Below are 14,373 nucleotides of genomic sequence, written 5' to 3' on the forward strand. Positions count from 1 at the left end.
ATATGCCAAAATAAGGTAAAAATGGATATATGATTTATATATAAAGAGTGATACCAAATTTGGAGAGTAAGGAATAATTTATCTGTCAGATCTATGGAGAGGGGAAGAATTTATGACCAAACAAGATATGGAGAACATTATGAAATGCAAAATGGATCATTTTGATTACATTAAATTAAAAAGTTTTTTTTACAAACAAAACCAAGATTCCCTAGAAAGCTAGGGAATCATTTTTAAAGTCAGTGTTTCTGATAAAGGCCTCATTTCTCAAATATATAAAGAACTGCATGAAATTTATAAGAATACAAGTCACTCCCCAATTTAAAAATGGTCAAAGGATATGAATAGCTTTTAGATGAAGAAATTAAAGCTATCTATAGTCATATAAAAATGTTCAAAATCACTATTAAATAGAGAAATGCAAATTAAAACAACTCTGAGGTACTACCTCACACATATCAGATTAGCTAATATGACAAAATAGAAAATTATAAATGTTGGAGAAGCTGTGGAAAAAATAGAACACTGATGCATTATTGGTAGAGTTATGAACTGATCCAACCATTCTAGATAACAATTTGGAAATTTTATAGCAAAATGGCTATAAAACTATGATCCAACAATACCACTACTTAGCTCTATATCCGAAAGAGATCAAGAAAAAGCTTTCCCTCTTGTACCCATATGTACTCTTTATGTGGTGGCAAAGAATTGGCAATTGAGGGAATGACCATCAATTCGGGGATGGCTGAACAAGTTGTGGTATGTGAATGTAATGGAATACTATTGTGCTATAAGAAATGATGAGCAGGCAGGTTTCAGAAAAACCTGGAAAGACTTACATCAAGTGATGCTGAGTGAAGTGAGCAGAACCAGGAGAACATTGTATACAGTAATAGCAATGCTGTATGATGATCAACTGTGATGGACTTAGCTCTTCTCAGCAATATAATGATTTAAGACAATTCCAAAAGACTCATGATAGAAAATGTTCTCCACATTCAGAAAAAGAACTATGGAGTCTGAATGAAGATCAAAACATATATTTTCAATTTTTTGTTGCTGTTTTTTGTTTTTTCTTTCTTGTGGTTTTCTTTCTTTCCTTTTTATTCTGATTCTTCTTTCACAACATGACTAATGTGGCACTAATGTTTAAGATGATTGATTATGCTATATAACCTATGTCATATTGCTTGCTGCCTCGAGGAGATGGGAGGGAAGAGGAGGGAGAAAAATTTGGAACTCAGAATCTCACAAAAATGAATGTTGAAGGTGCAGCTAGGTGGCGCAGTGGATAGAGCACTGACTCTGGATTCAGGAGGACCTGAGTTCAAATCTGGCCTCAGACACTTAACACTTACTAGCTGTGTGACCCTGGGCAAGTCACTTAACCCCAACTGCCTCAGCAAAAAAAAAAAAAAAAAAAAGAATGTTAAAAACTATCTTTACATGTAATTGGAAAAAATAAAATACTCTTAAGTGAAAAAAAAAAGGGAAAGGACAATGAGGCCATTACTTTTGCTTCAGTATGTATATTTGTTATAAGGCTTTTGTTTTTCTTTTTTCTCCCAGTGGAAAAGGAAGGGAAGAAAAGGATGAAGAAGAAAAATAGATTTTTATTAATAATTTTTTAAAGAATGGGTCTGTAGTATCACGATATACACAGAATATTGTTCTTCCATATCAAATCTCCTACACGTCCATTATAGGTAATAAAAACACACACAGAAGAAGAAGCATTGTTTAGTGATAAGAGAGCTAGCTTTTAAACCAGGCAGAATTGTGTTCAAGTCCCATCTCTGATACCTACTGGTTGTATGAGACTCTCCTCCAAGTCACTAAGTCTCTCAGTCTCCAAGCTACTTTCAAAGACTATAAACTGCAGGGAATGTGTGACCTACATCAGTAGACAGATTGTCCCACCTCAAAGTTCTTATACCAATGAAATCACTGCTCCAGTCCTTATCCCACAGATACTCCCTAACAGTGCACACTTCATTTTCATACCACCCAGAGCAACCCCAGAGGAAAATGCTAAGCACTAAAAGTTTTGAGAGGTCACTACCATCTCTCTTTCTGTCCCACTCAATTACTTTCATGATTACTAAAGAAGTAATCTGTGAACAGGTAGAAGGAGTGGCAGTGATCATTACAAGTCAGTACAATTTCATTAAGAACAAATTAACTCATCTCAGTTCTGAATGGCATATCAAAAAGAATGGTGGACTCAGAATCAGACTTAGGTTTGAGAAGCTGCTCTGACACAGTTTTCTCAACTGAAAAATGGGGATAATAAAACCTACATTACCTACCTCAAAGGGCTATTGATAGGGAAAGAGATTTAGAATCCATAAAAAGGAATATAAATGTGAGACTTTGTTTTTATAGGATTACTAACACTTGAAAATGAAAGAGTTGCTATAGGTAATATACCTATATTTCAACAAGATATTTTTTTTTAATTTATAACATCTTTGGGAAAAATATGCAAAATATTAATTGAATGTTTAAGCAGTTAGGTTGTTTAAAATCTGGATGAATAAGTTCAATCAAATAGAAGAAGGTAAACTATAATAACTCCTCTTGTGGAATATGGCAGGACTGCGTATGAGGCTTTGTGACCTGAGTGAAGACACAGATGTTAGGCTTTTAAAGTATGCAGATAACACTTGACTAGCAAGTATACCTAATATACTGGATATAGAATCAAGCTCCAGAAAGATCCTAACAAGTTGGAACATAGGACTTAAATTTCATACATTAAATGTAAGAGGAATAAATAAGAAGGCTTATGCATGGATTAAAAGAATATCAACGACACAAGTAAGTACAAGATGAGAGAGACAGAGGCAGAGAGACAGACACACAGAGATAGAAAAAGATATGGTTAGAAAGCAGTTCACATGAAAATTACACAAGGGCTTTAGTGGCATATAAGCTCAATTTAAGTCAACAATATAGCATTGTAAACAAAAAGCTAATGAATTAATAGAAATATAGTTTCTAAAACAAAGGATGTGCTAGTTTGACTGTACTCTGCCTTGATCAGACCATACCAGAAGTATTGTGCCCAGTTCTGGGAACCACTTTAATAGGGAGGGTACTAATAAACCAGGGTAGGTCTTAAGGAGGGTCACCAGGGTGCTAAGGCACTCAGAATCATGACATGTTGGGTTTTTTTCAAAGCCAATAGAAAGATGTTTACTCCAATGGGAAAAATAGAAAATTACAAGATTAGAAGATTATGCTTTTCAAATATATAAAGGACTGCCTTATAAAAGAAAAAGAGCTTAGTTTTGTTTTACTTTGCCTCAGAAAGATCAATGGGCAAAAGTCACTAAGAAGCAGATTTTAACTTAATGTAAGGAAACATCGCCTAATGATTGTGATTGTTCAGCAGTGTTGCCTGGGGACCCAGAAAGCTCCTTGTCGCTGCAAGTCTTCCAGTGGAGGCTGGATAACGATCAATCAGGAGTGCTATAGAGGAGATTAATACTCTTTGAGTGGGAATTGTATCATGACTTCTGAGGTCCCTTGCAGTTCTAGAATTTTATAATGCCTTGGGCATGAGGCTATACTACACTCATCTGGCTTCATTTTAAAATGCCTCAAACTCCAAAATCATTCCTCCTTCACAACCTAATAAATGAAAATTCTCATTCTCATAACTGCACCTGAGTACAGGTAGGGGTTAAAAAAAAGTGAACAGGTATGCTGGTATACACCTATAATCCCTGCTACTGCCCAAACTGAGACTACTGAATCTCTTGGGTTTGGAAGCTATGAATAGCAGTAGGATTAACATTAAATGCCCACATTGGGTCTGGCACCAGTATAGTGAACCCCTAGAATTATGGGCAGGAAGGTGGGCCTGTCTAAAGAGGTGCAAGTGGACCCAAGGCAAAACAGAACAGATCTAAGGTCCTGAGACACTCACTCAGGAGTGGGATTGAGCCTGTGAATGGCCACTATACTTCCATCCTGAAAGAAAGGGAAATCCAGACTCAAATAAACAAATAAAATAGTAAGATAAGATGAAATAAGGCAACCTCCTCTTTGCTGGGGTGAGGGATTATTAGTACAGAACTTAAGAACATCACATATACTTTTGGACTGAGTTGATATTTTGGCTAGTTTTGCTGAATTGCTCATTTTCTCTTTCTCGTTTTTATTCTTTAGTTTAAAAATGGCCCTTTAGGAAGGAGAAGATGGTAGGATAATTTAGAAATAAAAGTAACATAAAAACAAAAGATCAATTAAAAAAAGTTAAAGAAAGAAAAAGGAAAGCAATATGTTTATTATCTGATCAAAGAAATTCATTAAGATGATAAAACATGTATACAAGATACAGACACATGTGTGTATATATGCACATATATGTATATATATATGTACATATATGTATATACACACACATAGATTTATCTTACTGTAAGAGAGAACATTACTGATGGGAAAGGAGGGATAGTTTCTTTTCCCACTCTAGAGTTCTCAAGGCAAACATAGAACAGCACACATGCCCGGCAAACTGTCACTGACACACTAGACTGAAGAGCAGATTGGTGCCCTGTGTATGTGCGTCCCCACCTCTCCCTGTGTCCTCATTATATTGTGAAGTCTCCATAAGTTTTCTATCGAGTTGTCTAACTTTATTACCTCAGAAAATGAGTCTAACAAGCAAAGGACAGGAGCCACTGCTGTAGGCTGCCATCTTCATCATGGCAGAAAAAGGACTGAGGAAGCAACTGCTGAGCAAGATACACCGAGATAAAGCCAAAGCCCCAAGCCTCTTGCCCACCTGGGAGCTCGTGCCCCTGGATGTTGGCACAGAGACAGCAGCACCACAGTTCCAGATCAGCGGACTGAAACTGCAGCTTTCACTATTGTAGTTGCCCTACACAAATCTCAAAAGTAAACAACAAATTGTTAACAGAAATAAGAAGAATGACAGGCATATGCATTTTTTACAGTACATCTGGTCTCAGTTTAAAGGGATAACATCCAATGCTTACAGCAGCCTAAACGAAGGGGACAGAGGCTCAGAGCATGGACAGAGATATGGAATTGGCTACTGAATCTGAATTCCCTCCAGACTCTCTCCTACAGTGTGGCCACGTCCCAGTTTTGAGGCTGCAAACCACATGACTAACCACCATACCCGAGATATCCAAGAGAAAGGGAAATATGCCCACAGAACATTGACTTTCCTGGCTGCCTTGCCAAGGCTTCAGCTCTTCAAGAGAATATATACAATATAAACAGGGAAAACGTCCAACTTACCAGAACAATGGTAGCCAAAAGACTTATTTAAATGTCTTTCTTCCTCACTACGAGATTTTTCTGCAACCTGTCTCTCTTATACTGGCAAAGCCTGCATTGTTTCTGCTAATTAAATGCAACAATTACAGGCAGACTCTATGAAGAAGGAATCACTAGGAGGCTTTCAGTCATTCTGGCAGTTGGTAAGCATTTATTAAGTGCTTACTGTATGCCAAGCACTGTGTGGTAAGAACTGGGGATAGAAAGAAAGGCGAAAGGCAAAAGGCAATCCCAGTTTTCAAGGAACTCACAGTCTAACTGGAGAAATAACATGAGTACACGTAAGATATATATATGGGATAAACTGGAAATAATCAAGAGAGTGAAGGCACTAACATTAAGGGAAATGAAGTAAGACTTCTTGTAGAAGGTTAAATTTTGGCAGGAACTTGAAGGATGTCAGGGAAGCCAGGAGGGTGGAAATGAGCGGGGAGAGTATTCCAGGCACTGGGGACAGTCACTGAAAACTCCTAGAGTCTGGGGATGGAATGTATTGTGCAAGGAACAGCAAGAAGGGCAGGATCACTGGACCACAGGCTATGTGGGGCTGGGAAGGGGAGCAGGTTGCCAACTGCAGGTAATAAGGAGCCACCGGAATTTACTGAACAAGGAGGTGACGTTCAGGTCAGACCTGAACTCTAGACTAAAGTAGCAGAAATTAAGGCAAGGAAGTCAAACAGCAAGCTACTACAGCAGTCCAGGCATGAGCTGATGAGAGTCTACACCAGGGTGCTGGCAATGTCAGAGGAGAAAAGGTGTTATGACACTAAAATAGACAGACTATGGGAGGTAAGAAAGAGCTGGGGAGTCAAGGATGATGACTAGGTTGCAAGAGATCATTGGAAACTTTAGAAAGTTCAATTTCAATTGAACGATGAGGTTGGAAGCAGGATGGTAGAGTTAAAAAGAGAGATAAAAGGAAATGGAAGCGCCATTTATAGAGGGTATTCTCAAAGAGTGTAGCCATGAAAGGGAGGAGAGGTATGGCAATCTGCTAGTGGAGGGAGGATAAAATAGGACCATGTGCATGGAGGGGGTTGGTGAGGCAACGTGGCAAGTCCGTAAGTGAGACAGGGTTGAAGGAGCAGAGAAGGGAGGAAAGCATCTGAGAGATGGGAGATGATGAGAAGGGGAGAAGAGTAAGCCCTCAGCAAATGGCCTCAATGCTTCAGTAAGATATGAGGGAAAGTTATTAGCTAAGAGGGAAAAGGAAAGGGGAGGCATGGAAGATGTGTGTAGTAGTGAAGACAGTTAATATTGGGAATGAGCCACGGCTCGGGGCTAGCAGGACAATGCCCAGAATGCTCTCCTGACACAACTTCTCCATCACCTTTGTACCCTTTCCATCTAGCTCCCAGTGTGCTAGGTTCTACCATTCTAACACTGAGGGGATGACCTAGGAAAGCAGTTGCACCTCCCTAAACAACTGAATGACCTTCCTGTTGTTGTTGTTTTTTTTAATGAAGAGTTAAAAAGAAATGAGCATAGAGATAGAGGTAAATCTATACACACAAGTTTCATTTAACAAGAGGAATTTTAGGGCTGCTGTTGGACATGTGGTAGTGACCTACTGCTGAAAAGATATGGCATTTTAGTAAGACATGGTACAACCTGAATGATCCCTTAGTCTTCTCTCTCTCCCCTCCCCATTCCACCCCCAGGCAGTGATTTTGTCTATTATTAGGATAACAGCTTCTGCCTGGGGCCCTCTCAGTTGTAATCCTCAGGTGGCACGACATGACTCCAACAAGGGGCAAGGAGAAAAGGGTCCCCCTCTAGCCTCCCACACACGGCAGCTAGCATGGGAGTCTAAAACCACAGGAAGTTGGTCCTGCGTCACCGGCAGCCCCTGCCTCTCTTGTGTTTCATTTCCTGAGTTCTGTCAGCATGGCAAGTGCAGCATCCACCAAAAGTGGATTCCACATGCAGCAGCAATGGAAGTAGGCTGGTGCAAGAGAGGCTCGTGCTTCCGTATTCCATAGGACAACCAGCAGAAAGAAGAATGACCAAAATCTGATTAGACAGAACTGAGTCTAGATAAAATATAAAACATCTATTTAGCAGTTTTTTAAAACTGCTTTATTGCCCTAATGAGACTTAAATATTAAATAACCTCCCATCTGAGTGAACGGGTAGTTAAATGTTAATTTACTGAAATCTGTTCTAATCATTCTGATAATGTACGATTCTATTTACTACTCCTTTATTGTGTGTAGGAATAAATTATCTATCCCAATTCACAGTGTACACTGAGTACCTTTATTACTTCCTCCTTTTAGTTTAGAACCTCAGACTCATGTGCCATAATTTTTTTACTATAATTAGTAACTTCCCTGAGCCATCAGAGTGGGGGAGTTAGAATGAACCAAGGAATATAATAGGAGAGAGTCCATCAGCAGTAGGACAAGTGGCACAGGACTGAGCTTGGTTCAAACCACATGACAGGTTACAGACAAAAAGAAGTGAGTGAATAGATGCTGTGGGCTCAGCCAAAACCTCCTTCCTCTGTGTATATGTTCCTTCTGTACATATATATACACATATACACTGAGAGACACACAGACACACACACACTCAGACTGTCATTCTCGAAACTAATTAACTTGAAATGGGATATTCTTTTTTGTATCTAGTAGCTTCTGTTCAGTAGCTGATGAGGGGCACGTGTAGAGGAGGTAGAATGGAGGAAATGTGCCAATAACAGGCTTGGGCATGAAGGGCAGAGCACTTTTAATTTAATCATTAAATCTCTAAGCTTCTCTGATATCTATGTCACTAAATATATCCCTTCTATGTTTAAATGCTGTTATAAATACTACTAAAGCCATTTTCTTGATGATTTGCAAGTGAAACATGACTAGAGAAATCATGACATAAAATTACTAACCTCCTCATTTGAAATACTCAGAAATAAACTGCATCAGTAATTTAAAAAAATATTTTAATAATTCATCTCTTTTCAGAGGCATCTAAAAATGTTATAGCTCCTTCAGATTTACAAGGCACTCTTCTCTTAGCTACTCTGTAAGGCAATGGGTAAAGTGGAAAAAGCACTAGATTTTGAAATAGAAGGCCTAGATTCAAATCTTGGCTCTTTCACTTATTACCTGTGTGACCCTGGGCAAGGCACCTCTATAGATATTGGCTTGCACATTTGCAAAATGAGGGGACTGTACTAGAGAAGCCTGCCAGGTCCCTTCTGGTTCTAAATTCTAAGATATGGCTGCCTGCAATATTATACTCATTTACAGAAATCTGCTGTCACTGGCACACTTAATGTAGTCATCTAAATTTCTAAGCATATGGTCATCATTACATACTAAAGTAAATACTAATGGCCCTTCTGTTGGGAATTTTTAGAAGGAAGAAAAGTCACTATGACATTAATATCTGGAAAAGAAATATATTGGATGACATAACTTTTAAAAGGTACCTAGCCTGAATAAAGTTATTTTAGCATCACCCAAAAGGAGCAGACATAAGTATATATTAATCACATAAGTCAAAGGAACACAAATTATGCAAACAGGGTCCATTCTGTATCATTTATATTAAAACTAGAGAAAATTGTAGAAAAGGGGAAGATAGAGAGGGATAGAGAGAAGGGGAAAAAAGAAACAGAACAATATTGGGAAGACAATGGAATGAAAAGTATCCTAGGTAACTACTGAAAAATAAAAATAAGACAAACTTCCTATCACATAGCTCCTATATCTCCAATCCCTGCAAAATAACTATATATAACTGTTTTTAAAACTATTGTCAATAGGATTTGCAGAGCATGGTGTCATTTGTTATTCTTCCTTTTAAATTTATGGCCTGCTAATCTTAATAAAACAAGCCAATTAAGTATTTTTTAAATTAAAGTATTTTATTATTTTCCAGTTACATGTAGAAATAGTTTTCAACATTTGTTTATATAAGATTTCCAATTTCAATTTTTTCTCCCTCCCCCCTCCCCTAGACAGCAGGCAATCTGATATAGGTTATATATGCATAATAACATTAAACATATTTCTGCATCCAATTAAGTATTAATAATAGTTACCATATTGGACTGTAAATTTGGATCATTACTCAATAGTTCATCTAAAGTTTTATTTCTGTCCACATTCTGTATTGTCAAGTGGACCTCCATTTGAAACATCCCACAATTGTTCAGGATCCATTGTTCAGGGTCCCACTGGAGAGATTATTTTTATCTGGAACTCCACTTGACCTGTCTTATGTACTATTAGGAATCCATTGGAGAAATGTTTTTTCTACATGCTCAAAGCAATCATGAGAGAAATTTCCACACAGGATTGTTTGGTTTCTGGCCTGAGGATGAGGAAGTGACTTCCAGTAAATCCCAAGTTAGCCAGTCCCTATTGAGAATGGCCTTTGTGACTTGAAATCTCATTTGAAGCTAGTTTTTCCCCTGGATATTGGGGGGAGGGAGTGGCAGAGGTAGGGGAAAGACTGTGTTCCTTTCTTCATTTTTATTAGTTGTGCCTTTAATTTTAATATTGTTGGGGCAGCTAGGTGGCGCAGTGGATAGAGCACCGGCCCTGGAGTCAGGAGTACCTGAGTTCAAATCCAACCTCAGACACTTAACACTTACTAGCCGTGTGACCCTGGGCAAGTCACTTAACCCCAATGGCCTCACTAAAAAAAAAAAAATGTTGCCGTCTTTTTTTTTCCCCAGGGCAATGAGGGATAAGTGACTTGCCCAGGGTCACACAGCTAGTGTCAAGTGTCTGAGGTTGGATTTTAATTTAGAGGTCCTCCTGAATTCAGGGCCAGTGCTTTATCCAGTGTACCACCTAGCTGCCCCTGACATCTTTTTTAAAAGTTTCATATAAAAAGGGGATATAAAATACTAAGAACCACTGGAATTAGGGATACATATAAAAAAAAATTTAAGAAATTCAAGCTTGGGGATGACTTGAATTGAATTTTAAGTCTTCCTATTCTTATACTAGTTCAATTTTCCCTTTGGCCAGGAATATATGATTCCTTATCATGAAAGAAGAGCAGATTCCCTTCTATCATGCACAGTACTCTCACAAAGCATGTAATAAATTTATATTGGGATTCAAGAGAATGGACAGGTCTTTACAGTCTTAAAGAAAAATGCAAATATCAAAGAAACCAACAGAGTCAAAGAAGTGCCCGTATGTCCAATAAAATGCCCAGAAGAAGTATATATACCACTTTCTCTCAACCTCTTAAGTTACAAATTTAATTTTAGTAGAGTTATCTTACCGTAGCTAGCAATTTACTTTCTCTTTCAACTTTTGACAGGAAGGCAACTGAATCCTTACTTATCATCTTCCATGGCTCCTCAGGCCTCTCTGTAATCTGTCAGTGACAAAGAATGCATTAAAATTAGTTTAAATTACCTGTAAAAAAAATTCAGTTTTAATCAGGACTATAAATATTGCACACGGCCACATGTTATCAATATTGTTTTATTAAGCAGAAAAATCTAAAAAATAAACACAAAGAAAATAAAGAGATTTTCTGGAGACAAATGGCTCTGCCACTGAGACCCTAGACAAGTCATTAAACCACTACAGGTCTCAGTTTACTGTACTACTCAAATGAAAGATGTTAGAAGACATGATTTCCAGGTTCTTTCATAGTCTACATAAGTAGAAACTTTAAAAATCCTGGATATAAAGGAAAGTCAAAAGAAGTTTACCTTGACAAGTGGAATCATTTGGCATATACTGTTTAAAAGAATTAGAGATTTATTGTACTTTGGTATTAATTCTAAAGTTAATATTCATAAACATTAGGTACTTTATCTCAGGTACAAATAACCTTAACATAATTAGCTAATTTAATCATGTTTTTATTCATAAAAACTAGTATAAAAAATAAACATGATTTAGCTTGATTAGATAGTCCGGAGGGGTTACTTGATATGAATTTATCTATGTTAATTCATTTAAACAACATGGTTTTAAATACCAGGGGCAATTTAATGTCTTCAACAGTCTGGTGCTGCTTTATTACATAGGAAGCCTGAGACCTGAAGGTCACCAAAGGTTGATCAAGACCTAGTTAAGGACTACAAAGAACGGTAGGGTTAGCAACTCCCAGGTATAGGAGCCCATAGTGAGGCTGATAGATACTATTGAACCTATGTTTGCTGGGAGATAAAACTAACTCAAGTAGTGTCAGACAGTTAGTAACAAAGGTCAAAGTATCATTGTTGGTCCAGTCATAGGGCACTAAAAAGTTAGGCATTTACAGGGAAACACCAGGGAAAGAACACCAAGCTTAAGAAACACAAAGCAGAGAGCTCTGTGAATGAGCAATAGGTGAAACACACAAAGTCACTGAACGGGAAAGGAGGAATAGACAGCTACCTCTGAGATTGTACAACTGAGATAAGTTGGGTTTTTTCAGACCCTACTCTTATCCCACCACTCCATTTCTTGATGTGGCCAAACACCTATGCAATTCCTAATTGTATCCTCCTTCTTGTCTAAAGATGTCTAAAGTATCAAACAATCACAGAGTGTCAGAGCCAGGGGAAGAAACTTACTGGCCACATAGTCCAGCCCATAACCCGCACCCGCACCCACACCCACCCCCCAAAAAAAGGAACCCTACCATGACTCACCAAACAAGTGGTTATATATCCTTTATTCGAAGAACTCCAGTATAAGGGAAGCCACTATCTGCTAAGTCAGCTCATTCCACTTTTGGATACTTCTTATATGCTGCCCCCTTATCAAATATTTGAAAACAACTTATATCTCATGAAGACTTCTCTTCTATAAATTAAATATTTCTAGTTCCTCAAGCAATACTACTATTGTCTTGAACTCAAGTTTCTTCATCCTACTGAGCTGAATATTCTCTGGCATATCAATGTCCTTCCTAAAATATGACAAGAACTGAACACAATACATGTAGCATGCCTAGGACACCTGTCTATTCCTGGACACTGAGTGTCCTACAGTGTAATTCAAGGTTCTGTTGGCTTTCTCAGTCATTGTACTATGCTGTTGATTTATCCTGAAATTGCAATCCACTAAAGTCCCCAGGTTTTTTTTTCATACAAACCATAGGCTAATAATGTTTTCCTAAATCTAACTAAGATTTGACATATATTCCTCTTAAATTTCATCTTATTTAGTTCAGTTCAGTATTATATCCTGTCAAAAAAAAATTTGTATCCTGACTCTTTTATCCAGTTTCTTTAGTTATTTTAATCAATCAATCAACTAGCGTATCTATTAAGCACTTATTACGTGCTAAACAGGATGCTATGTGCAAAGATGCTAACTAAAAACAAAATTGACACTTGTAAATTAGAACATATAGGATTAATACAGACTAGATGGAAGATAACCTAAGAGGGTCTGGCACTAGACTGTGAAATGCCCCTAGAGGAGTTACCACTTGACTTGAGGATTAAAGTAAGTCAGGAATTCTGAGATGGATAGGTGGGTGGATGGATTGATAAATAAAGCATTCATTAAGTGCTTACTATGTAGCTGGAACAGCGTTAAGTGCTGGGAATACAGCTATATGCAAGCAAGAACAGTCTCTGACCTCAAAGAACTACTTACTTTCTAATAGAAGACAACACATAGAGGGGAGATGGAAAGGAGACTGGGGCGCTATGTGACAGTTTGGTGCTAATGTCTAGGAAAACATTAACGGGGCCCTGGTTCTGGGCAACATTTGAGAGAAGTGACATCTATTAGAGCCTAGGATAGTTCCAGGAGAAGAGTCCAAAGTTCAAGTGGGAAGGAGACGAGGATAATCAGGTCAGAGTAGCATTGATGTGGGTTGGAGCTGATGGCAGAAGAGCATTCCAGAGACAGGGAAGAGACAGTGCAATAAAATCAAGAGACAGAATATCAGCTTTAAGCAATACCAAGTGCTTTCATACAGCTGGATCAAAGAGTGCATGGAAAGGTATAAAAAATGGTTCAAATTATGAAGTGTTTTACATACTAAAGGACTTTATATTTGGTCCTGGAGGTAATAGGGAACCACTGGATTTACTGAATATGGAAGTAATGTGGTCAAATCTAGACTTTAGGAAAATCATTTTGTCAACTAAGTGGAGAAACTTGACATTAGGAAATTAAATTGCAATAGGCCAGTCATGAGAGCTAGTTAAAAGAGAGGAGAGAAGGGGACACGTGAGAGATAGTGCAGAAAAATAAATTATAAGATTAGATAACTGACCGGATTACATGGAGTGAGCAACATAGGAGAGTCAAGTGGGACATTAATGAAGTTTGTTTGGGATGTGTTGAAATTGATAGGACTATGAGACATCCAGTTTGACATGGAATTGGAACATAGGGCCCGGGACTCCAAATTCAACACTTTCTACTGTACCACATTATAGAGTCTATTGATAATCAACAGTTCTTTTTTCCAGACCATATAATTTTATTTGTCTGGGATAGGTTTTCAGGAGTTATAGAGGGATGGAAAAGCCAGATCCAAAACATACTGAGAAAGCAAGGTCTCTCTCATCATTCAGTGAATTATTTCTGTGGGACCAGGATATGAAAGGATGGGAACAGATTTTAATTCCTCAAATGTTCCCTCAGCTTTGGGTAACCAGAGTGATTTTTCTTAAGTCATCAGGCTAGAAAATGGGAGAATAATTGCACAAACCAGAAGAAATTCTTTAGAATTGGCCCTAACAACACAGACTAGAATGGCATTGACTTTACCTCCATCTGCAGGCAGCATTATCTCCAGAATTCAACTTGTCTTCATTTAATTATCGTTTTTCAATTTTGGCAAATACACAATGTTTCCAAAGTTAGAACAGCAGGATTGTTTAAACTACTTTGAAAATGAAGCTGATTACCATTTATAAATGAATATTTCACCAAAGTAGATGATTATCATTTAGTTTAACAATATCATTTATATAGTATTGAAAAATAGGATTCATGGACATTAGAAATATTGTAGTCGCTCCATAAACTGACTCTGTGTTTTTAACATAGCGGTATCTATCCTCTTCTTTTGCCTTAATTCAATCCAAGTCATACACTGTCCCCAGACATCTAACAATGTTGA

General features: G+C 37.8%; 1 protein-coding gene across 1 annotated transcript in view; it reads right to left on the bottom strand.

The window, feature by feature from the left end:
- The window catches only part of STPG2 (sperm tail PG-rich repeat containing 2), a 597,092-nt gene that overhangs the window by 440,186 nt on the left and 142,533 nt on the right, over positions 1-14,373 (bottom strand). The window contains exon 10 of the mRNA XM_043972340.1: positions 10,567-10,662. Within this exon, the coding sequence (XP_043828275.1) occupies positions 10,567-10,662 (96 nt within the window). The remainder of the gene's footprint in view (positions 1-10,566; positions 10,663-14,373) is intronic.

Source organism: Dromiciops gliroides, chromosome 6 (assembly GCF_019393635.1).
Source record: "Dromiciops gliroides isolate mDroGli1 chromosome 6, mDroGli1.pri, whole genome shotgun sequence".
NCBI lineage: Eukaryota > Metazoa > Chordata > Mammalia > Microbiotheria > Microbiotheriidae > Dromiciops > Dromiciops gliroides.